The sequence below is a fragment of the Folsomia candida genome, unplaced genomic scaffold (assembly GCF_002217175.1).
Source record: "Folsomia candida strain VU population unplaced genomic scaffold, ASM221717v1 Fcan01_Sc003, whole genome shotgun sequence".
Lineage (NCBI taxonomy): Eukaryota > Metazoa > Arthropoda > Collembola > Entomobryomorpha > Isotomidae > Folsomia > Folsomia candida.
Genome location: NW_019091195.1, coordinates 12942908 through 12969417, shown reverse-complemented (window position 1 = coordinate 12969417; position 26510 = coordinate 12942908). Strand labels below are relative to the sequence as shown.

Sequence of the window (26510 nt, the reverse complement as noted above, 5' to 3'; positions counted from 1 at the left end):
TTGTTGAAATTATTAAGTTCTTTCTGCATAGATGCATTAGAACCTTTTATTTCATATTATTGGTGGCACAGTTCAAGCCACTTACACACACATACATACGCCTAAAAGGAGCAGCAATCAAATTTGGAAAAAAACTTTATTCGAGAATTTCGAGATGATGCAGGCAATCTTTTTGCCCGAATCTCAAATTCCAATTTGAATTGTCTTGCAGGAGTGAAGGCATTAAAGCCTCATCTCCCCTGACGAGAAAAAGGTCAAATATCAGAATACAGTTTTAAGCATTGTTAGTTTTACTTTAACTAGCTCACGACGTGGCAAATCAAGTGCGGAAAGTCGAGTTTTTTCACTCTTTAATTCAACAAAATTATTATTTCACTACTTGTTTTATTGTTATTAATAAGATTGCAGGGTGGCTCGAACGCTCACCCCAGCACGTAATTTAAAACTGGACAAAAAGGTGGGATGCGATGTTGGATTGTCCTCTAAAGTGTTGAAACCCAAAGAAAATCAAACGACATGCGGGTGGAAGATTGCATTTAATGAATTGCCAAAACGAAAATTAACTTAAATCATAGTGTTTATACTGCTTTACGGAAGGTTCGCTATGCATTTCTTCTGCCACGAAACAATAGCAATAAGCACGGTCGATGATTAAGAAAAATACATTGAGAGTAGGACCAAGGAAAATAAATTACTTTGTCGTAATTGTAACGAGACTTTTATAATCGACACAAATCTCGTGATGGAACTCTTGTTGCTTTTGTAAATGATATGTTTCGAAAAGCCTCGTTCTCCTAGCTCAATCATTCTTATTAACCCGACGCTGCTGCTGCTGATTTGCATGAATGTTTTCATTCTCATATGTAAAGTGACTCTGGTAAATATGCATGAAATGTTCTAAGTATGGGAAATTGTAAATATTATTAGGACATCATCGCATAAAGATATTAAATTCCTATCCGTCATTTCATCCTCGCACATATTTATACAAATGTACATTGTTTAATTCAAGTGATGGATGAGTTGACATAAAGTCTACAGATTAAATACACATGTTCAACAATGAGGTATGTTGGCCTAGCAGCCACGTCTTGTACTCCAAATTCCTCGCATTGTCAAGATCTTTTCGGGGTTCTGTTATAAATTGATCATTATCTAAGAGCAACAGTTTCAAGATGAATTGCATACTGCCGTAATTTAAAAAAAGTACCTCACATGCACAAACTGGTAAGAATTAAGATTAAAGATTATTTACTTTAATACATGTGTTTGCATTTACAACGTGTTTGAGATTAAGAGTGCTCTGTAATGATATATCTACATACATATGCGTCTAGTGTATGCCTCCTTAACGGAGGACATTTTAAAAAGCCTAGTAGGCAATCAGTCATTAATGCGAAAGAGCTGAATGCATGTTCTTAATCCAGAATTTACAATTGGGGGAACGAGTCGACCGAAATTAGTGTTTAAATACATGCATAAACGATGCTGATTCCCAGATAAGCTTGTATGTCGAGGCATAGGCACTAAAGTCATATGCCACTTTTTCCCACGTCCCCAACCCAAAGTCTAAACAGCAGCGTAAATAGTATTAAGTGTAATCAGTTGTGGAGAAGTCGAGAAGAAATTATATTATTGAACAGTTTACATAAAAGGTGGGTCACGTCACTATTGCCAGACTTGATCCTCATTTATAAGATTGCATTACTTCCTCGGAACTCGAAGTACATTTACTTCCATTTTCCTACGTAGCCAACTGTCTCTCCTTTATAACTTGCGCATATGCATGTATGTCGGATTGTGGGTGATAAAAATAAATAGGCATAAAACGTAATCGTCCTTACCCCACTTGGCATTCAAGAAGACTTTCCCAAGTATCGTAACATATGGTTCATTATGCAAGATAATCTTGATTCGTAAGTCAGTTCCTCCTTGTTGAAAATCTAGATTTGAAAATGCATCTACATATTTATGTGCATAAGTAGACGAAAAATCGCTTCCGGTTTCGTTGTTAAACTGAAATAGTACTAGGAAAGAAAATGGTATAAATAATGCGAGAGTTGATTCGATCCTAATACTCACGGGTTTTACAGTTCGAAGAATCAATAAATTTTAGGGTGCGTCCCTCTAAGGATAAATTGCATGACCACCTCGAAAATGATCCCTACTCAACCCACATAAATATGCATCAGAGAATTAGGATGCCAACTCTGATAAAATGCATCCATCACCTGAGTTCTTTGCCATGAATCATTTATGTCAGAAAACTACACAGCCATGTCAGATTAAAGGAATCAATCGTTTGTAATTTGTGATATTGTGATTCAATTGAAGATTATTTGCATCCCACGCACACAAACTGAAATGGAATGAATATTTCAACGCTCATACTTCATAGTACATGTGCATATCAAAGTACAAGCAGTAGAAAGGTTTTGATTTTGTCACGTACAAGTAAGTGGGTACCGATTACAACGGCTAGACATGGTTGAAGCTCATTAATTTACTGTATGATACCAACCAAGTCATTTTTATGCCATCTTCATTAATTTAAGCAATTCCAGAAAAATTGTCTGACGTAGTCGGAAATATTCTGGTGAGACTGAGACGAGATCAAAAGAATCAATAGTAAGCAGATCAAAATATGCAATTCTAATAATTAAGGGGCAATCATTCTGAACTTCAAAGAGGCGATTTTGTAAAATAAATTAGGTAAGCCACATATTGACGGACACGGTTTGCAGTCCTCTGGACAAGTTGGCTCCAAGTGCGATTATGTATTAGGACTTACACAAGCACATGTTGTATAAGGACGATTTGGTTGAATAAATCAACATTCACTTGATGGTTTAATAGCATAAATTATGTCCATGTTATGTAGGCACAAGGACATACGTATGTAAGTCATTAGAGAAATTGTTGGTTGTTTTACCTACAAATCTTATGCAACGGGATACTTCTCTACGACTTATGTATGAATTATGTCAAAATAACACTTTTCAGAGTGAGTCAGCCATTCAAATCAATAACTATTGTTTAAAATCAAATGCACAACGAATAAGTATGTTTGAAACAACAAGGTTTGATGCATGGAATAAATAAACCATATTTTGTGTCATGGGGCTTTTATAAGATCGATGCCCTACTCTTAGACAAAAAACGTGCTATTTACAAAGAAAGGCGAGCGTACTTCCAGGTAGAAACCCGGAAGGAAGGTGTAAATTATCCAATTTAAGAAGGGTTAAGGTTAAACTTACGACGTGGAGCAGGAGCAGTGCAGTCGTCGGAATACATAAGTGACGGATATATTTAGACGAAGGAGCGTGGAGGAGAAGAATGACCATTGTGGTGGCATTATTACAATCACACATTGTCTGCGACGACGAGAGGGTGAGTGGTTCGATGAGCATCAAGTGCGAGGAAGGGAGTGAAAATCGTGGAGACTGAGAACACGTTCAGTTCACGTTCCCACGGCATAAAGTCCAGATAAGGCCCTCTCCCTCATTATGAATACACGGTATGCTCACTTCACTACCTAATGTGCAGTAGGCTACCCTCCCCGAAATAATCCTCGTCTCATCTCTTCCACCCGCAGTAATGCTTTCGGAGACGCAATTTCCTCGTGCACAGAGGAATGGGAAGCACAATAAGAAGCACATGGATGCACGACGACGATGATAATAATGACGCCGACAGTATTCATTGGGGTTAAAACTCAACATAACATTATAAACAGTGACGTTACCATAAAAAACTAGATTTCATACGTGTGCAATGCAATGCAATGACATTTTGGGGGAAGATCTGCGTATACTGAGGAAATCAAATATATTTTTTTTTACATATCTGTATGTGCGTCTATTATTATGCGGCTGAACATACATACATATATGATTTGACAGAAGAATGGTTTCTTAGATTCACCTGTTGGGGGCCCAGTAAGCTTTGACACTTACCTCCATTGTCGTTCCTTCCTCTTGTTGCTGTATTTACTCAATCGCTTCTCTCACCGGGTATTGTTTTACTTGTGCAACGTTTGTTTTCCACTCGTCAATCCATATCCTGTCGTGTCTTCATTTGGCGTCAAATGAAGGCATTGACTCTCGGATGCGCTTTTTCTGTTTGCACTTTGCACTGAAAATTATTTTGGATTTTCAATAAGACATGTATACAAAGCATTAGATGCTAAAGTTTAAAAGTTATGACACCAAAATGTGTCCGATTAAGCTTGTCAGTAGGAGATACACATCATAGATAGGTCAATATGCAGATATTATGCAGGTAACCTTGAGCTCTTCTCGTTCCCACACTTCCTCTCCCTTTTCCTACAACTTAATCAATTGTCACCACAAAAACCCAACGTTTGCCAACAAAATGGAAACCAGTGACGGAAGAGATGGAAAGTTTGTTTTGTGATACTTGATACGTGAAAAACTATTGTGAGGTACATAGGAAATGGTCAAACTGAGATTTTGAACCTTCAAAACCCTTCGCACTTGATTCTCCACGACCCTCTTTATATGCTCATACATGTAGCGTGGGAGTTTTGCTAATATGCTCAAACTGCCAGCACCTGTTGTACATGACCATGAAGAGACATTAGGCACCGTAAACTAATATTAAGAACATGACTAAATCACCTTGCTAGTTGCCTTAAATGATTCTAACCGGTACGCGTTTTGATATAAGGTGAAATTATTTATGCAATAAAATTTGCTTAAACTATTTTCCAAGTTAAGTTTCCGTCCGACCGCTGCTGTTGACGTTTATTAAAACTCACAAGCATGAATAATGAATTATGAGACGTGATTCACTACGTGGCTGCAGTGACATGTTTAGATACTCGTTAATAGTTACACGTACAACAAATGAGCGTATTGATGAATAGCAGATAATTTGGGACATGCACACTAACCAACCAATATAGATATTAAATCAATGTCCTCAATCTTTTGTGACACTGTTTGACTGCTGCGGAGGGAGAGAGGAAAATGTGTCTCATCCAGCCGATCCGGTTAAATAACCTCATCATGAACACCATCATCATCCCTGAGACGTAACCGTAGTTGGCATGTTATACAACTCGAGACGAACAATCGGGCTAATTTCACATTGTATGAGCACAAGCATTTCTCAGAGTGGAGTGGCCAGACCTGTCATTAGGGAAGTTAAGTTACCACACCGAGTCCAAGGGACACAACTTCACCCAACCTTTGATGACAGCAACTGCACATCATCAGACTTCAACGTGAAAAATGCATGTGGAATTAGTAGAGAGAGTTGTGATTAAGTAATCCCAAGAAAAATTGGAATATAGCAATTTTATACGAAATGACTAGCCCATTTATACACGTAACTCGCAATAAAAAAAACTTGTGAGCAAAAAGTGAAAGTCCATGATGCTTGGTACAAATTGCCGTGATACGACCAGCTGCTGCACGTTCAGTTTCAAACAGTCACCATATTCCCCACTTTACATTTGATGCGATTAATCCTAGAACCCCCTATTTTCCCAGTGGCTTGATAAGGTTAAATAGCATCACATATGTATGTATGCATGTAATAATAATAAATAGGTACAAATTTACGTATATCCAATTTTTGTCACACACATTTTGACAATTAATTGACAAATGATATTTCGTTTTTATTTTATGTCATGCATGAGTTCCAAACTCATGCTCGTCAATAAGTGAACTAATTTAATTTTTGTGTCTACCTGATATTGAATTACCCACCTAAAGAAAGCATCATTAACCAATACACAGAATACTAGCGATTCTAAAGAATTACCGTTGGTGTGCGTGGCAGGTAAACGTGAAAGATTTTTGGCCCTGTTTTTCTGCTTTTGACGTCAACCTTCGTCGTGACTAAGCTGTGTGTCCATCTTGAGTAAAGTAGCAACCAAACCAAACCAAATACTAATATAATTTCAGTCTCGCTTACCCATAGCTAATTTTGTAAAATGCTTGTGTTATTCTTGTAATTTTAAAAGGGAAACTTAAATAATTAATATAAATATGCTTATTTTAAGGGTTGTTCCGGTTAAGTAAGAACAAAACACCCACACCCACCGGGGAGTTCTATTCTTGGAAGCCGAGACAGTGGTTCACATAATTCCAGGAAGTGCATTGAAGTAAGTGTGCCAAAATTAGCCATTTCACTTTGATGTTTTCTACTAGTTATTTCTGAGTGTTTTGTGAGACTGTATTCTAGACTTTATTGTACATATCATTTATTAAAAATAATGCATTTAAAAAAATTTCTAATAATGAAGGCTCAATAAAATACTCCACAAATTCATGTTATAATCTGAATCAGATGCACATTCTTAACACATTAATGCACATTTTGTTACGTAGTGTTCTCTATTTACTCCTCAAGATTCGAGTGTTTTGTTCAATCAAAATCTTAACAACAGCACGCACACATGCAGCATTTATACATACACACGTAGAACTCTCAAGATTTCTGTGTCTGCTTGGTAAGCAATCATAAAATAATTCATCGACGCGTGTCGATAGTTGCATTTCCACTCAAAATCAAGTGAGTTGCTAAAATGATCTCGAAAACAAGAACTTTCCACGACCAAAACTTGATCCGAGAATCAGAGGAAAGTAGGATTGGAGTTGGTTGAGGTTATACGTACTTTCACTCCCAGAACTGACTCACACTCCTCGTTTCTGGAGGAGTCGCATCTCCCATGAAAAAGCGAGTTCACTTTCTCCGACTCCACATTCTGAGAGCAGTTTCCAACCTGAGCACTCCTTTCTTCCCCTCTCATGTGCTTACCACTGCTTTCACTCGTCTCACACCGCCCGGGCGGATCCAGACAGCTCCACCTGAAGAAACCTTCTCATCAACAGTTTCAAAATCAGACTTAAATGTACCTGTTACCACTCGGCACTCTGATTCCAATTACACAGCCGTTCAATTTTCAATTCTTTTAAACTATAGCGAGAGGCTTGGAATACAGCAAGCATGGAGAGAATGGAAGACTCTCTGGAAACGCTGCCCGGTGAGATTTCCATCGATGGGGAAAATGATCCCTTCGCAGAGGTTCCACTCTGGTCCATGTGGGTGTCAACGATGGCCCTCTCCATCGCCTTTGTCATTGGACTACCTCGTAAGTCACCCTCACTTTCCAATAACTGGTTCAAGCAAATATGAACTTGCATTTTAATTATCATAGCCTATCATAGTAAGGCTTTTATAAAAGTTCATCAATGAATAGATGGGAAGTTTCCTGAAAAATAATTTCTCATATTCACATAAGCCTTTCACTACCTGATAAAATCATTCTGGCAACAGTTGCCAAATATGTACAGCAAAAAATTAATCTCTCCACGGAGCCCTTGACATTTTAAATTTGAATCAAAGTCAATCAACTTATAAAAGTTTCAACTTATAAATCAACTTATAAAAGTTTCCATTCCATACATCACAGACTCACTTTTGTTCGACGCCTGAATAGGTGCAGGTTGACAAACTTTTATGCTAAAGTTAAAAAACATGTAGAATCACCGGTGCATTAAAAATTACAATGTTAGTTTTTACTTGTGTGTAACAAATCCGCTTACGATTAGTTTTGAAACTTTTAACAATTGTCCGGCATCGCTTTGAGGACAGTGTCTGAAATTCAGACCTGCCGATGGTTCCATTTTTACTCTCTTCATTAAATGCAAACTATCGATGTCTGAAAACTTTATCCTGGCTTCGTTACGTTGATTGTGGTGACTTATTTTAAAGTTCAGAATCTGATGAACTTTGCTCAGAGTTAGTCAAAGTGTGTTACCAACGACAAACCGCAGAATGTTTTGTACGAGTATGACCCTGAACTCATGAATTGCGACAATCGGATTTGATTGTACTCAGATCAACACTTTTCCCAAGGATATGTATTATTGGGTTGCATACAATGTCGTCTAACTAAACACACACCTTTGAACTAGTAGAAGAGATATCCAATGATGTAAATACATGTGTGTGTATGTCTAGTGACTATGTACAAATACCTAATTATGTACACCAGAATGTCTAACAGTACTTGACGTGATTGGCCTTCCCAGAATTAACCAGCCCCAATAAACAACTTTGAATGTGAATCCAAACTTTTCAGCATGTCAGAGTTAGCCCTGCATATTTCGCATAATGCACAGTTCTAGGAAGATGGTTTAACTTTTAAACCTGATCTGAGGCAAAATCTGTCGCTGAAACTGAAAACAAAGAGAAGTTCCCAAGGCTAGGCTATATTCCCAACAGGCCATAAATCTGGATTTGATTTCTCCCCTTGCCCTCGAAGCATGGAAAATTATGCCCAACAAAAAAGCTATTGGATGCATAATTTCGTGGTTGTAAATCCAGTTGAGACTGCTTCAGGAACCTTGATCTTTAAACTACATCTGCGGACTAGGTGATTGGATGCGTGTTAACGATGTGATAACCGTCGGTAGTGAAAGTTCACAATTGCCAACAATTCCTGAACGCCAGAACTTTGAGGATTTCTTTAATGCATCAATAAGATTTAAGGTTGATCTGCTCTGTGGAACCATCTTGTTGGAATTGATGTACGTAATGTAATGTATGTAAATGTACATAAATAATGCTAGTCATGCCTCAAAATTAGCTTGTCATATCGTTACTTGAAATAGTGTGAAGGTTTAAATCTTTTTGTTGCAAAATTCAAGCTTCGCTGGAAATACGGAGTTAAAAAAGGAATAGTTTATAGAAATTTGAATTTTGAGTTTGGAAAAACCTAGAAAATCCAATCCCAAAGTTTTTTCGCTTTCGAGAGTTGGTTATATTTCTGGTTCAACATAAATTGCATTGGACAAAATTGTTCGATTAAAATCAGTTTAAGCATTGATATTTGTGACAAAGTGGAAACAAATAGATTTCAAATGGACCACGCATCTTCTTCATGCACTTTCCTGCTGGGTCGTGAGTGGCAGCTCTGACTTAAAAGAAACTATAGATCAAGGAGGAAAGCTGTCAAATTCAGCCCAAAACTCTGATAATTACCTTCAAAGCGTTCAATCAATTTTACATTAACCCACTTACTTGCAATCTGAAACAGATGTTTAATTATAACTTTGGATGGTTTCCTAAATTGTGCAATCTCACTTTTACTTTTGCAGTTAATGGTGCAACCGTATTAATATTCTGGAGATGGAAGAAATTACGACATTTGGTGAACTTTGTCCTACTTCTGGACTGGTAAGCTGCATAAATATTAAGTTTTGTTATGTGATTTGAATGTGGTTGAGCGGAATTTACACGACCACGTTTTATGAAGCAGCACAAAGTAGTTATAATCTATGAAACAAGTATCCATAACTGTCCATAAAAATTTTAATATTTCCGACAAATTTGAGGCATGTAGTATTGTAGGCAAGAAAAGATCGAGCCCAAGTTGTTGCTTTCACTCGCTCTCCGTATCAACTATCTAAAATCTTTCTAACCATTAACTGCTACAACTGCTGAAATTACCAACTCTGTGAATGCACATTTCTAATCCAATCTATTTACTAAAAACATTTCAGTACATAAGAAAGAATCTATGCCCATAAATTAAACTTGATACGCAGCCAATGGATGCACATATGTAGGCTGATCTTTGACACCAGATACATGCTACACTTGATGATCAGTGTAAATCGTGTATACAACCAAAATAACCACCTCCGAATCAATTTTATTTACTTACAATTAGTAGTTATTCAATATTGTGAAAATAACTGTTTTTTTGGGTTTTTAGCCTTTCACACATCGTTTTGTGTCTCGTGTGCATTCCGATTCATTTGGTCACTGGTAAGATTTTTCACATACTATGATGTCATACTATACTATTATATTACGATATATGTACGCAAGCTATACTATATACTGCAACTTACAAATCCTTAGTACATGCCTTGGTCTCGCACGAAGGACTTGCCAAATATCTATGTGTATAAATGTCTACGTTCATCATTTTACCGGAAGTGTGAAGTGCTGTGCACACACCAACACACACACTCGACGTATATATAGTCCAACTCCATTACACAAAAATAATTTAATTTCGGGAGTTTTAACATGGAAAACCCCAGAAAAGTTTGTGCATGTGTTCCATTTCCACTTCATCTTCCCTCTCGGTCCGTGAGCCTGCCCTAACCAAATACGATAGACATCCATCCATCAAAGTATTAAGTTAAACTGACAAGAGTTCCATATAAGTAATAACCTACGCTAACGTTGGCCTATACAGCAAAACTGGCAGCATCACACAACCAAACTTTCACCTCCTCGCTTCATACCATAATCTGCCATGCACTTTCTCATCGTTACCTGCACGCATACAGACGGGAGCACGACAGACAAGGATGAGCGAGTGGTCGAAAGTAGGTTACAACAAAAGACTCATCTCACTCAATCCACCAACCAAGTAAGTAGTTTGAGCAATCATTGCTCAGTTCCGTCCATCGCTGTCCACCTGTCTTTTCATCTGATATTAGATGACTTGATTCCTGGTATACGTGCAGGAGCAGGGCAGGCTGATAACTTTCACTGCCTGCAGTTAGTCCCAGTCACTCAAACTTGCTTTTGTTGGCTAACTGATACAGGGGATCAATTACCTTCGCAGTCTGAGGAGAAGTTTTAGTCCAACCTTTCCCCAATCTAGAAATAATAGGAGCACTTTGCTCTCTATAATCCACTATGAGCATATACGACGAGGACTTCAAAATTGATTTGCACATCAAAGGAAGATTTGTCTACTTTCTGGGGAGACAAAGCAGAGAGAGAACTTAGAGTGACGAGAAAACCAAAGCAGGAAAGTTGTAAGTAAACTGTCTGTTATGGTATTAGTTTGTCTGTTGCAGGGGATTGGAGTAAAGCGATTGGAGCGATGTTGATGATTGAAAATGAAATGATGTGTCAAACGCTTGCAAATATCAAGTTTTCTTCAAGCCATGTGTCATACCGCAATTTCATAAGACAGAGTCTCGCCATTTACTACCACAATTTGCCCCTTTCTACATAAGTTCAATAACGCATACATGAGTACATTGGTTTTAATAGTTTTTGTAAAACTCAAATACTTGATGGAAAGTTGAATGTGCACCAGCATTATGCATTTTCTATCTGCTACTTGCCACCTGGGAAAAGTGAGAAAACTGCACTGTGTGGTACAAATGAGACGAGTGAGAAAGAGTCGTGCTTTGAATGAGAGGAAAACACTTCACAAAATTCACAGCAGGAAGGAATTAGATTAACTACACGAATGTACTATTATGTTTTGGGTGGGATTACGTAATCTTGGCTAGGGCTTCCGAGTTTCCTTTACTTGGTAATAAATAAATGGGATGATTTCCTTTCAACTGCAACCATAATATCCGTCCACTCACTCGCTCAAACTCAAACTATTTCCTGAATTTCTCCTGACAGTGAGTAACTATCCGGAGTGAAAGTAAGGAAAAATCTGATACTGAGAATATCTCAACTTTCTCTGCTTTCACTTCACGATGTTCACTCCGTACTGCGTATATTGATAGAAATGCTCGAATCTTTCTTAAACTTTTATCAGATTATAATCCCAGCGGGTACTTTAGAATTTCTGGGAAAATTCCAATTTCTATGATTTACCTACATGACCAGGCGTAGGGTTGTTAAGTCTGAGGGTGGTCACAAAAGCGGAAGGGATTGAAAAGGCGTAACGCATGGCGAGATGGGTCCGAATTTACGTCACTGAACACAAACCTTCTTTACATTTGAATCCTTTGAAAGTTTATTCACCTCTTCGCCCAATCTGTATTGTTTAACTGATGGGATTATTCAGAGACTAAATTTGTGAAATTACCCCAACGCAAACAATTGAAAGTGCGGACTTGTTATTTGGTAACCTCGAACCGCTTAAGCATGAGTCATATTGTAAAATTCTTTTGGATTTTCAAACAACACGAGAGTGAACTAAATTTATTGAACTATATATATTGAACTAATGCTTGATAGACGATTCTCGATTGTTCCCCTGTCGGCTATTTCTAATTTATTGGGATAAATGAATGCAAGTGTTTAACAATTGAAGTTGATTTTGTCTTTTGTTCGTGCGAGAATTATTGTTTATTTGTGATTTTGGATGGTATACTTATGGTCTAGATAGTTTTGGTTATTTGGCATTGTCGTTCCCGGAATAAGTCTTTATTATTTTACATTGAAAACGCATATTGTAGTGTTTAATTGAATACTGCAGACAAGCTGGAGTTCGCGAGGTTTAATGTGCTGTAGGGAAGGTGGGTTGGTATCCACCGAGAATTGGAACACCGCTTTGGTTGGACATAAATCTCTCCATCTCTTAAGGAAAGCACGTCAGAGAAAAAGCAAATGAAAGAAAAAGTCACTAACAAACAGCCGAGCGGCCACAGTTACATGCATACTTTGGTCGGATTACTTTGCATTATTTCTCTTGTGATCTTGTCACACTTGACAAACTTGTGTTTTCCTCGTCTCGCGATACATGGGTGAAACTCTATTGTGAGAGATGAAAATGGAAAAGCGTGGTGATACAATGAAGTCGTTGTAATAACTCAACTTCCTATTTTATGGCCCCAAAGTTTTAGCCGACTCCTTGTATGGAAGAGTGTGAAATTCGCAGTAATTTCACAATTCGACAAGTTTATAAAGAAGGATAACGTCCCTCGAGAGAAAGTTGGGGAGAAGGAGTCTCACCGCATCGTCACGTCAGCTTTAGTGCTGCTCATGAATTTGTTTAATAGAATAAAAGAGGTCATAGACCTGAGAGATTACTCACACAAACAAATGCAATTGTACATGTCAGGTTTGTAGGTGACACAATAGCCCGCAGCAGGTATGAAGGAAGACATTATTTCGGGTAATTATGAGGTAAAATTTACTATGAAATCAAGCAAGTGTTTGTAGAAAACAATTGCATAAGGTGATGATTTGAACTGGAACTTTCGGTCTTTTCAACTAGTGACCCCGTTACCTTTATGCAGGACAAATAGGTGACGTAGGTGGGTGTTTTATTTGTGTTTACAACCGAACCAGATAGCCGTCCATCCATCCACCACCCACCCACCCATGTTTACCCATAACCTCGTTGATGTCAATAGGTTATCTAGCACACCAACCAATGAATGGATCAAACCAACTCAGACAGAACTGGCATTTATTTTTTATCGTTCATTTTTCATACGAATGTTCGTAATCAACATATATATTGATAATTTAATGCGTCAAATAAATGACAACCGACACAATAACGATTTAATTTAACCAAACCAATTTAAAAATCAAAGTGACCAATTTAAAAATAAAGTATCAAAATTGCTAAATTAAAAGTTCATCAGTCAGTAAAATATTTTTATTGGAATTTGCGCTAATAATCTCATCCATTAAATTTCAGTTTGGAGCAGTTCGAGCCTGGCTGGATTGACGGGCCTCGCCACGCTTCAACAAGTGGTCGGAAATCTTTCCAATGTCTGCAGTACCTTTCTCACCGTCTCCATCGCCATTCTTCGATACAGGTGATTTCACTTGCTGAGAAAGTGCATGCATTTCATTTATGTGTTCCTAAAATCAATCTGACTTTCATTGTTCTTTTTATTCGTTTGTGTGCGTAGACGTCTCTGTTGGAAGAAAAAGGACAAGTTTTCCGCGTCAAATGCAATCAAATGGTCGGTGCTAATTGGGTGCGTGGCCCTGGCAGCTTTCACATTCTCCCAAACCTACTCATCCTTTCACAGCAATGATGAAAAGACGATGCTGATTTTTACTCTCGTCAAAATCTTGTTGATAATTCTGTCGGTGAGGAACAACGGATTTATTTCTCTCCTTGCATTATTTTTGTACTCATTTATATTCTTATTTATCGTGATGAACTCCCTCACCAAGAAACCCGACAATGCAATTTCAGGGCAATTTTAGAACAGCGTAATCACCTGGAAATCCAAGATTGACTTTTCTACGTGACTAAAATTCAAAGTTAATTGAGTTTTCTTGTCGACTGTTTTATACTTTAAATGAGAGCAAGCGTTCAGTGACCTGCAGTCTGGTCAATACATAAATAGATGACGCTATTCCTGAATTTCTTCTTCACCCACGGATAAGGATGAACACATCACGACTGAGATCATTCATCATTCCCGTTATCCGAAAGGTTTATCGCCCTGTCTTGCTTATCTGAATGCATGGAGAAAGGGAAGGATGGCTATACCGCCATTGTTTATTTTATGCAAGTTGGTTGGCATACTCTCCTCAAATCGGTTAATCACCACAGCCAATAATATCATGGTTTTGATGAGCACATTCTACTTTAATTTCGTGAGATGACAGCTTGTCTCGGTTAACTTACGACTCCCACCTAATATCTTGATATACCACCATTAACTCACAAATCTACTAGATTTATGTATATCAAGTGATGGTTCCTTTAGTCACTGGCGAAAGCCTCCGGTTGAAAGTACATTCAGGTCTCATCCAACCAGCCAAATCCTTGCGTATGTACATGGTGAAAGCGTATGTATAACAACTACTTAGGTTCAAAGAACGTTGGTGTGGAACTTATTCCTTTATGAACTAACTACAACCGTGGGCTCCACATGTTGTTGGGCGTGAGTGATGCAAAAAGACGATTGATGTTGAAATTCAGGAAGTTTCCGGATGAGCACAACAACAACTGAAATGCTGCTGATGCACAGATAGTATGACGCATATATACTTTGACTTTTAGCTTGCAGAATGCATACGACATAGATGAAGCGCTGCTGGTGAGAGAGCAAACTTGCAAAAACGAAACTTTATTGTACTGAACATTACACCCTCCTGTGTTGGCATTTATATTCCAATCGAGTTCTTCCCAAATTTGCACATGTCAATCACGGCTTTGAACTTATCGTTTCACTCTATCAATAGATTGTCATTTATTTCGCATCTCGCAAAAAGTTGATGAACGTCATCAGCAGCCGTGGATGAGGTTAAAGCAGGTCATCCACAAACAGAGAACAAGCCATAAACCAAATCATTAACGCCGTTATTGTGTAGGCTCAGAGAAATATTATAACAATACGGCGGATGAGAAAAGTTGCTTCATTGAGGATAAGATTAGTCACATTCTTCTCCTAATGAAGGTTTCATCTAACCAACAAGAGAAGCGACCAAGACCTCCATGAACAAATTGCATTATCATGAGATCAAGTTAGCTCGTTAACATAACAAATGATGACAAAAAAGATGGGAATATATTTCAACCAGGAACGTAGCTAATTAGCTGGATATGCATATTAATTGATGTTTTTGGTTTAATTATTGCAAGTTATGAACGAATACGAACGGCCTCGTGAGAGTTGTGTGGTGGTATCATCCCAGATCACGTGAAAGCATTTTTTTGCATACGTGTTTACTATCTGCTAAAACAGTTCTGAATTAATAGCATAAGCTAAGGAGTTTTGTTGGTGGAAAACAAAACCCACGAAGGGGAGGAACGAAACTTATAATAAGAGAAACTTGGTATTGGAACACTTTCTTGTTACCCGAGCCTCGAAAAACATACAATGAAGCTCTTGAGTATATACGCAATCCGATCTTGTGTTCTTGGGAAACATACACAATCATCATTAGTACATGTGCATAAGGCAACGACATTTGCAACACGTGACAGTTTCCTTATTTATTACAATGCACAGACAATTGCGGTGAGGAGGGTTGTGTCTTATATACTGTTTTAGGCTTTGTCCCCCTTTATATCTATGTAATGCAAATATGAGACTGTGAAATCTGACTCTTTCTTTTCCCTACCTTCCCTCAGATGGCAATCGTCTTGTTCTGTTACATTCGCATATCACAAAGAGTGTGGGCAAACGTTGCGAGTCAGGAGAAAGTGATGGATCACATAAAGCAGAAGAATATCTGGAGAAAGTCCCGCAGAAATCTCGCAGCTAGAGCCGCAATTCACAGTTGCGTTCAAATAATCCTGGTAATAGCCACACTGTCCCCACATCTTTACGAGCAGATGCTGGAAGCCTTGTGCTCCCAAAGTTTGCTGGAGATTGCTGCTGCTCAATCATCAAAGTCGGTCGTGGGGTCCACTTCAATCAGTGGAGGGGACGTCCAGGGATATCACGATGACTTTAATGTGATGATGGGTGACTCCGGTGGCTCGGGTAGTGGCGACGAAGACTGGCTGAGAAGTCCACAAAGCCCAGAAGCAGCAATTCAAGAGGATTCTTCCACTTCCTCGACCACATTGTCGTCCAGCGACAACCACTTGGCACGACTTATCGGGATCACTATTAACTACGCCCTTCTCATACTTGGGTAAGTAAACCACCAACCTTCCCAGCCCGTTATGCCATACCAATAACGCCGTTGCATTCTCGGTACATTTTTTGGCTAGAGATATGCTTTGCTTTTGCATGTTGTGTGATGTGAAGTGAATATGCTACGTAATAAATAATCCTTATAGTGATCTGGCATGTGCGGCTACTTGAAAACAAGGACTTTCTGATTATCCACTAAACCACGACGCGTGGAGACTAGTCAGTCCATGGTGACACGTGGAATTAAGTGACATAAATATTTTTTTCAGGGTCTTGGATCGACGATCTCCTTATTCTTGTCCTTTACATATGTAAATATGACCCCCCATTTATATTTTCACCGTTCGTCGTTTACTGACAGAAGCTACCAGACAATTGTTACTATCCTAAATTAACAATTGCGTTATTATTAAGTGACGAAAGACGAAAGTATAAATCGGGCAGTAGTACGTATGTGGTCACATTTTTCAATGTTTCGATTTCCATTGCACCATGAGAAAGCCTATATCTAAAAGCAGACTATCTTATTTATTTGAGTTTGACACTAGCTGTTTCACTTGAAAGCATAAAGCATGACTGCTGGAGATCGCCATTACATATATTTGGATGAGAACTGACTTCTGGATACCATCAAATTATTGGCGTTATATTTCAAGTCTGTAAACAAAATTAATATCTTGTTTACTTTATGTATTATAAATTATGAAGAAATTTAATGCCCACAATTAATCAGTCGAAATACATGACCTTCCTCATCACCATTGTTGATACCCTATTTGGAAATTTCCATCATCAATCCAGCCAGATATAGATCTGATCTGCCAATAAATAGTTATTTAGTTGTTCTGTCTCCTTTAGCTATAAAAATACGATACTAAAACTCAGAGAAAACATGGTCATTTATGGTAATCAAGAGGTATGTACAGGGTGGTTAAAATGTCACGCTACAATGGAAAATTTTTCGATGGGAAAAATTCGTAAATTTCCATTAGTTACGAAATTTTGTCTCTAAAATTCAACATTTCAAGAATTTCGTCATCAGAGTTCCATCAGTTTTGATAATAATTTTATAAAAAATCTCAACCAAAAATCTTGTAACTAATGGAGATTTAGGGATTTTTCCCATCGAAAAATTTTCCATTGTAGCGTGACATTTAAACCACCCGGTATTTCATAAGCATAATAATTATTATGGTGACAGAAATATTAAGGGCTAAAAATTTGCAACTTTGAATCTTGCCTTGACTTGGGTTTCACCATTGTCCCCATTCAAAGTTTTTGCAAATTGACCTCAAACACGGGTTTACATAAAGTGTAGCTGCTTTCACATAATTCTATGCATCTCGCTTTCTCTCGAAACGACAGTCAGTGTAATGTTGCATCATTATTATTCCAGTTGCAGAGCTATCATTTTACCTCGAGTTGCACCGTAAACTGTTGTTCACCATGATTTTAGTCTACTCATTAGCAACATTTTAGTGCTTCTTTTCTTCGGCATAAAGAAAAAGTAAAATTTAACGCTCAAATTTTCACTGTAAAGCCAACACTCAGCAGACCCTGTTGCAGTGGTGGCAGTATAATTTTATTACAAATTACGAGCACAAGAAACATCAAGTAAGATTAGGCATCTTCCAATAAAGAAGTCTCATCGAGCTGACAGCAGACTGCTGCAAATAAAATCAGAGTTGCATTCCTTCTGCAACCTTTCTGCTCCCTAAGAATTTTTATAAGATGATCCATAATACTAAAATAAAATCACGTACAAAGTTTGCCTTCAAATCATGGCATGGAATTTGAGAGGTCACCCCGAGTTCAGGGCCTTCTTTTTATCACTCTCCTTTCTCTTCAGCTGAACTCGCCCTTGTCAACACAAAAGTTGCGGATTCAACAATTTGTATCAGGTGGGCGACTACTGGTCTACAATGAGCGTTGGGGGTTATGAACGGAGAAAATGGCTCCAAAGCGGTTGTTGTCAATAGCGCCTCTCTCGCACTCAAAGTTCCAACCACAGATACGGAATTTAGTTTATACGTCGGTATAAAACACCGGATGTTGGTATGCCATAAAACACTCTGTGGTTCACACAGTGACAATCCACTTCCCCTTCTTTCACTTTCATCACAAATTGGGAGACCGACGTGACAAAAAACTAGGCAAAATAGTAACAAAAACAAGTGAAAGTTCAAAAGTCACAGGCCAATGCTCGTATGGAATCTTTCTTTTATTTTCTTTACAAATAAAATTCCTACAGGGTCGCATGCCTTGACTCGTGTGGCTACAGTTAAAGAAATAACTAGAAATATCTATTTAACAAGAACTATGTGAGGTTTGCTCACTTTGAATTTCGAAATTTGATTATTTCTTGAATTACAGATTATCACATTCAATTATCTTAAACAATTATCCTAAATTAATGCACGAATAAAGCATCAAATTTGTGGGCTTCCTTTCTTTGTGGAGTTGAGCTAATTTGTAGACGCTGTTGAAGTTATGTAAGTATTTTTGCGTAAATCCAATTTCTGGTACCAAGAATACATAAATTTATGTTTTATATGAAACTTTCCTGGTAGTCGAAATACGAGTACGTCATTTACTGGTCTCCAAATTTGCAGTGGGAAATTTTTCATCAGAATATTAGACCTACGTCATACGAGCTAACCTTTTACATGAGCACGAAGGACGTGGTAATGATTTGTGAAAATAGAAATACCAACCTCAAACAAATGATTGGCGATTAAGCTCTTCGTCCGATAGTTCTAAAGCATTCCTAATTCTTGCGTAAAACATAAAATCTGACGACATTGCATTAAAATACGAGTAGTCGTACAGGTAAACGTAATATCGCCTCAAAACGGCGACATGTGTCTTATTACTTGAATTTTGGTTTACTCTAAATCCTTAGATTTCGAATCCAGCTTTCTTTTATTGATGCTTTCACCTTGAGCATTTTAAGATGAAAGGACTGCTTATCCGTAGTTGGACAGAAGCAAAATGAGCTTATGCATACATACATTCCTTGTTCTTGGAAATATAATTTTCACACTTTTGTGGACTCGCAGAGTGAGTAAGTCGCTGGACGACATGTTTAATCTGCAGTTAAGGCTTTGAAAAATAACGGGATTGGAAATTTTTGGCATGTTTAGCTTTACTGTCACTTCAACTATCCAATCTGTCAGGTAACGAACTCAGAGCCTGGACGTGCGGTTTTTCTTGAGCGTTTCTGGACAAGAAACAGTCACGTACGCATTGATCGTATTATTTCACAAATGCTGCGTCTAATCCAACACCAAATAAGTTGACTTACAATTACCTATTTATGTTCCAAATGACGAAACCGGTGATATTTATAGTACTAAAAGCTCACAAAATGCTGTGGCGATAAAATAGGATAGTGTGTGATCAGGTCGCGTGAATTGTTGTTACTTTTGTGCCCACAAGACCTGGTTTACTCTCACTTTCCATGTCATTGCGGGTCACGCAAGATGTTAGAAGCGAGATGGCGAAAGAGTTGAATTTGATGCTGAATTTTATTGCATGCATTCGTATATTTTGGGTCACATGGGAGACCGCACCATTTCTTTCCTGATACTGTGCATTTCATCCAATTTAATTGAATGCATCTTGTCAATTAAGTCATGTTAGCGAATGAAGCAACAGCTTCACAAATATTGGATTTCCTGTATGTTCACAAAAATTCATAGTGTACAATATGACACTTTCAAGTCAAGCTGGTGACACTTAATTGCTTAATTAGTTCATACATGTTGTATTCAGAGTTTCCAGGTCGGGTAATTATTTATATTAGCCAGAATAGTGCGAACGACTAAATTAATATGAACTACTATCGGTAAACTTTGTTAAATTAGGATGCAAAACGATGACAGGGATCACAGTGAAATCGCCAGAATTTTATATTTATGACAAAACATGAAGCCTATTTATGTAGTGATCAAATACTCAAATGATTCAGGAGGAAAAGCTTTCACGAGTTGCATTTTATATTAAAAGTTAGCCAGTACCTATTCGGCAATTGTTTACCTCCATCTGCAGTCCTAATTCATGAATATCATCAAACTAGGAATCCTATGGGATCATGATGAGCATCCGGAGAAAGTGGGTTTATAGCATTCAAGTCGTAAAAGAAACCATAATTGCGATTTGGCAGTTATCCAAATTTGGTACTAGCTGTTAAAGAGATGCATTAATTTCTTTTTATGATCACTTCTTCTTGTTTGGATTAGGTGCATCAGTCGTTTGAGTGCATTTGATGACCCATCCACCTGCACTTTATCTGGGAAGAAGGCACAAATACTTCGGTGAACAACCCCATCGGCTCCCTTTGTTCACATGCTGCTGGCAATAAATATTTCGAGTTGAATCAGTTTTCACTCAAGCTTTTACTCGAAATGCAATAAGTGTTCTTGAAAAAGGATTTCCTCCCAGCATAGCCGATCCGAGCAATGAATCGACAGTTTTCACAAGGCATATATAATATGGAATGAAATTGATCTTGCTTCCTGATTTGTGAGCTTAATATGCAGCAAGATTTACATCTATGATTGCCGCACAGCGATCAATCATATGGACAATTATTAAGGAATAGTCTAGAAGGAACATAATTTTATGTTTGTATATATTTTGGAATCTTCTCTTCTCGCAGTCTTCAAATGTTTCCGAATTGCAAGTAATTTTACAAGATTAAACCCGAAAGATCATTTTATCAAACTTCATCTCAGCTCAATCATGTCCATGTAATAAAGTTTTGATGGTAGCAGCACATCTTGCTGTCCAATTTCAGCTTTGTAGATTGTGAAGAACGGACAAAAGTTTTACATGAGTGATGTTATCACTACTTCAACAAGATAAAGTAGTTTGCGCGTCCAGATTTCTTGCAGTTGCTCCAAATCTTCACAGCGTATAAGCCCAAAATTTGGCAAAATTTGGCCCATATTTTATGAGGTTTTATATTAATAGAGTGGTCAAGTATCAAAATATTTCTCATCCGCGTTCTAAGAAATTTTTGTATGTGCATGTACTTTCCGATGGCAGAATGGAGATTTCTTTCACGGTCCTAATCAATATACATATTTCCGCTTTGCTCAACTTTCACTCAAGTTGACCAAGTTAAAAAATGTAGTATGGAATAGTTGAATGTGAAAAATTGTAACACAATGATCCCACTTATTTTTAGCCGTGTTGCAAGATCGATTAAGATTTATAGAAATATGTTGAACCTGTTACATTTCAGCTATACAACCTATACAACCTAGAAGAACCTATTATTGAATTTTATTAAATATTAAGATCAATAATTCGCTTATTTCGAATTTTTTTATTTCCCAAAATTCGAATTAGCTACTATCTGTTTGATGTTTCTTGTATGTATGTATTTTTATGTACAATTGAAGACATTCTTTTCTTCCAGTAAATCTGATTGTCATTTCAACAAACTAAAACAAACCCCACGTACTAAATAAGTACACGAAGTTTCAACTACAATTCAATCAGTATTCTCCTGCTTTGTCAGGTCATTGCCATTTGCACATATAACATTTTGCATTTTCTGAAATGATATAATTCACTGTTCATATTGTGATATTTCAGTTCTTCAATCACATGCCCTCAGCAGCAAGTAAACTATTTGTCATTTATTTTCACATTTCACTTGTCAATTTTCATTTTTGATGTGACTGACAGATTTTCAAGTTGTGCCCTTATGAGCATAAGAAGCCAAACGACGCAATCTAGTCCCATTCCGCCGTTCTCTTGACCCCCACAAAGAATCATAAAACGAATTGCCATAAACAAATGCGAACTTGCACAACTTTCCAATTGGACATTAATCTGAACAGCAGGAAAATACAAACAGTGTTGGTGTAAAAATAAATATCAAACACGAGTTTTTGTCCTTTCTAAGAGTCGTTAACCTGTTCTTCACAAACAAAAATAACATGTTTACACAATCTGAAGGCAATGATCATTGCTGGATCATTGCAGTTGTTTTTTAGCAAATGTTGTCTGAATGATGTTCACTCTTTGAATAAATGATTCTGAATATTTTACACAACACAAGAAACTTTTTTGAGGACGCCTACGGAAATAATTCAGATGAATGAGCACGTGTAGGAGGTTACTTGAAGCGTGTTCTGTTTAAACGATATTTTGTACTCAAAAGAATATTTAAACATCGTTTGGTTTATTTGACTATTACGGATTGTTACTCAGATATTTAATTTTGGTGTGGTTAGAGCTCCCATCAGAGCAGAGGTTAAGAGTCGACATGGAGAAACATAAGTAGGACTAACAAGGGACACTCACGACCTGTCGTTTGAGTCCAGGGTACCCACTATGTTTTTTAGAATCTACTGGGACCCCTGATGAAGAATTCATTCTTATTTCCGTGTAAAACTCATATTTGGCCCAATGGCGTGGCGCCAAACTTAAAAATTTGCATTTTCGACCAATTTCAAACCCCCATAACTTTTGCAGTTTATGTCGGATTTTCAAGTTTTAAGCTTAAAATGATCAGAAAAGTCGAAATTTTTGAGAAAAAAATAAAAATACAAAATTTCTAATTTTTGAGATAATTTTAGCATTTTTTCGACGAACCCGAAATTTCGAAATTTTGTGAAAAGTTAAAAGTGATAATTTTGGAAAAAATTTCATAGAATACCAAAGTTGAACTCCTTGTCATGATTTTTGCCAAAAATTTTGAAAATCCGTCCAGGATTTCAAAAGTTATGGCGGTTTTAAAATGAAAAACCATCAAATTTGGCGAATTTGGCGCCACGCCATGGCCCCAAATATGAGTTTTACACGGAAATAAGAATGAATCCTTCAGCTGGGGTCCTAGTAGATTCTAAAAAACATAGTGGGTACCCTGGACTCAAACGACAGGTCGTGAGTGTCCCTTGTAAGCCTCAAAAAATAAGATGAAGAATTATTGATGGAATTTATAATTAGGTCAATGGTATCGTCCACGAGGGGAAAAACGGGTTCAGTTTCAGTCTTGATCAAATGGTCTTCCTCCTTCCGGAACTGTCTCCGGAGAAGCATAAAATAAATTTCCCTTATTGTGCCATGACTTTTTACGTCGAAACCGTTATACTTTGTAAACCAGAGCGATGCAATATCTGTGCACATATTTTCCCCAGCCCTTCGCCCTCTCTCTCCGGAAACTGAAGCAGACAAGAGAAAGTTGGAGAAATTGAAATGAGTAAAGACTTTCTCTCCTAATGCCGTTCTGGTTGGAGAATCATAAGAGCCAGAGAAACGCAATGAAAGAAAGTATTTTAAGAATGTGCTTATTTTTGCACACTCGAAAGGATTTCGGGGGAAAGAACGTTGGAATAGTTGCATTCACACCAGAGTGTTAGATACATTTAGTGCTGCATATTTGCAAGTCAAATTTCTTTCATTTATAAATAACGCTGTAAATGTCTGCACTTGTAATGACATGAGGGAGAGGGACCCGATTTACATTTTGCATAAAATGTGTGAGAACATGGCTCCAGAAATAAGAAGTTGATACACAATTTCCATGCCCAGATTAAATCAAAAAGGGGCAGAAATGGTAAAAGTAGCGCCATCGGGCATTTCCGGAGCATTTTATCATTAATTTCATTTTAATATTACGTTTAACCCAGTTTTTTCATGCCTGGGTGGCCAACTTTCATCATTTTCCGGCAGATATGTATAGCACAATATTTCTAATGGTTTGGTATAAAAGTGTAATTTTATCACATTAACTTATCACATGACGGAACTCAGCAGTCAGAAATAGTCTCTATATGTGTACGTATGTTCATATGTTGCTTTGTGTGTTTTCAGTCCCCCACCCAAAGGTTGGGTAGGTCACAAATAAAAAGTAGAGCGTACAAATATTTCTATTTTTGGCCATTTTGTGTGTCATCAGGGACCAGTTACAATGTGCTGTTACTGTCACTAAAGAAAGAAGATTGCACAGGAGAGGCTTTTGTTGTGGAACTGTTTAGGAATGCACACATAACACGACTGCATGGAAAAGTTGACAGAGTCGGCACGTATGCATGCATGTGTATGTACGTGTTGCGCAAATTTTAGGGATTCACACTTCACTCACCCATTTGTTTAATTGCGAAAATTGCAGCTTTCTTCTTGTGTATATACGTGTGTACACTATTATGTATGCTTCGGAATGCTACTATTTATGCTTTCCCCTAACGGCGTGCTACCATTATATGTTAGCAAAAAAAGTTACTACTACGACTACGAGCAGTAGAAAACCGTCATCTCATATCTGAAATATTCGTTTACATTTCGCAGAACTCCAATGGCGTACATTGCATCGTGTCACCGCTTTCGGGAACAATTCACATCCATTCTCTTCAGCCATGTTATGCATTCCCCACAAAATTCAGCCTGCAACAATCCCAATAACAGTCCAAAACATCATCATCATCATCATCAATCCAAGAATCAATTGTCCAGTTGCAGTGGATTCCGGGCCTGTCGATCACACGCACAAAGCCAAAGTCCAGGCCACACTATTTACTCTTGTGGCAGGCCGTACTCTTCAACGACAACAACAAGAACTAAAACAGCCCCCGTTGGAAGCTTTTCGGGCTTAACTGCGAGAAATTCTATCTCCGTATCAGCAAATAATACTTCCACCACTGTTACAATTTCCAGAAGCAATGGGTCCACAAAATCTCGAGGTTCTATTAAACGAAGTTCGAGTACGAAGAGGAAAGGTAGTCGCGGTCTGTTGGGGTCAGAGTTTATTATTGTGGATTCCGACTCTACGGCCATGTTGCACGATCAGGAATTGAGCAACTCTACCAATCCGAAGGGGACCCCAACACCTAGCCCCACGATGACTGACAATGCCAACGGATCGAATGAGGAACGCAAAGGATCAATTTTCTGTACCAATTTGCAGACTGCTTTCGTAGCAACTAGCATTGAAAATATGGGCAGGAAGAATAGTTTGCAAACAATTTTGCAAAATTATGGGTATGACTTTTCAGATTTGGGGGAACTGGTTTAAGGACTCAACGCCATCTGACTGAAACCTATTATTACCATTGTTATTGTACCTGGTTTTATTATAGCCATTTAATTAATTGACGACATATACTGTCCTCTCCCTATAATATTACGATTCGTCACCCATTTTATCCTGAAATATTCTGTCAAGTACTTTACGTCCTGACTTTTATTATATAACTACATATTTATCTATTTAAAGAATAACCCACATGAAGGCTGACTAGACACTACAGTAAATATTTAATATTGTGATGAAGAGGATAAGAATCTGCCCATATTAATTAATTATAGTTGAATATTTGATAGTCGTTGTATTTACCAGCATGAACATTTTCATTACCAATAATAATTTAATAATGTTTTCCCAACTCTCTCATTGAACACAGGTCTTGATGCCTGAAATAATGACAATTATGTATTAAATTAGAGGCTTGGCCAACATGGTGGAAAAGTTACCCCTTCTTTCCCTCCACTTGATAGTTAGGAGCTACACATTTATATTGTTCCCTAACTATTTAAATAAAGTATCGCATGAAATCTTGTCCCCGTAAAGTTTTATGTGTTAATGTCTATATAGGAATAACTATGCATAAGTCTCAATTCATTACACTTTGACATTATACTTAATATATTTACTGCATTAAGAAGTCTCTACCAGCAATTTAACCAATCCACACATTGTTGTTGTACGATACACCATTAAACACTGTGTACCCATTAGTTTTAAACAAATACTCGGTATTATTGGCTAAGTTATTATGCACAATACATGTATATACTTATGTACTTATGAATGAATAAAATCTTTTCATGGACTCTCATACATAATTTTATGCTCGTCAAGTGTAAATGAATTTTTAATTTGGCACACCTTTAATTCTGATTCATCTTCACAAAACTTGACGGTACACTAAATACGTAGTAATGAACGGAGAAGGAATCGCATCGTATTTAGTAAACGACCAGTGCATACAGTCACAGTTAATTCTCTTTTGTATGCATTACATACCATAGTGCACAAGCAAATGCTGCATGGTCTACTCTTTCGTGGGCAGAGGACACCTGAAGAAGAAATAAAAAATCAAGGAGTGTTTACCAGCAAAATAGGGATCGGCTTGTGTTTGGTTGCTTTTGTGGACCTCTATAATTTCAGCTTGCAAATTG

General features: G+C 37.6%; 1 protein-coding gene across 1 annotated transcript; it reads left to right on the top strand.

The window, feature by feature from the left end:
• The first annotated feature begins 6667 nt into the window (after positions 1-6667).
• On the top strand, positions 6668-26161 carry LOC118435106. Its single transcript, XM_035850417.1, has 7 exons — positions 6668-7126; positions 9138-9216; positions 9758-9810; positions 13406-13526; positions 13623-13806; positions 15806-16314; positions 24621-26161. Exons 1-7 carry the CDS (start codon positions 6982-6984, stop codon positions 25342-25344), a joined length of 1815 nt encoding a protein of 604 aa, XP_035706310.1. The 5' UTR covers positions 6668-6981; the 3' UTR covers positions 25345-26161.
• Positions 26162-26510: the final 349 nt, after the last annotated feature.

What these genes read in the sequence shown, in the direction of transcription:
- LOC118435106 (XM_035850417.1), top strand. Translation starts at nt 6,982, where the DNA reads ATGGAGAGAATGGAAGACTCTCTGGAAACGCTGCCCGGTGAGATTTCC. An exon ending in TTTGTCCTACTTCTGGACTG is followed by an intron (nt 9,217 to 9,757) that starts GTAAGCTGCATA and finishes TTGGGTTTTTAG; the next exon opens with CCTTTCACACATCGTTTTGT. An exon ending in TCCGATTCATTTGGTCACTG is followed by an intron (nt 9,811 to 13,405) that starts GTAAGATTTTTC and finishes ATTAAATTTCAG; the next exon opens with TTTGGAGCAGTTCGAGCCTG.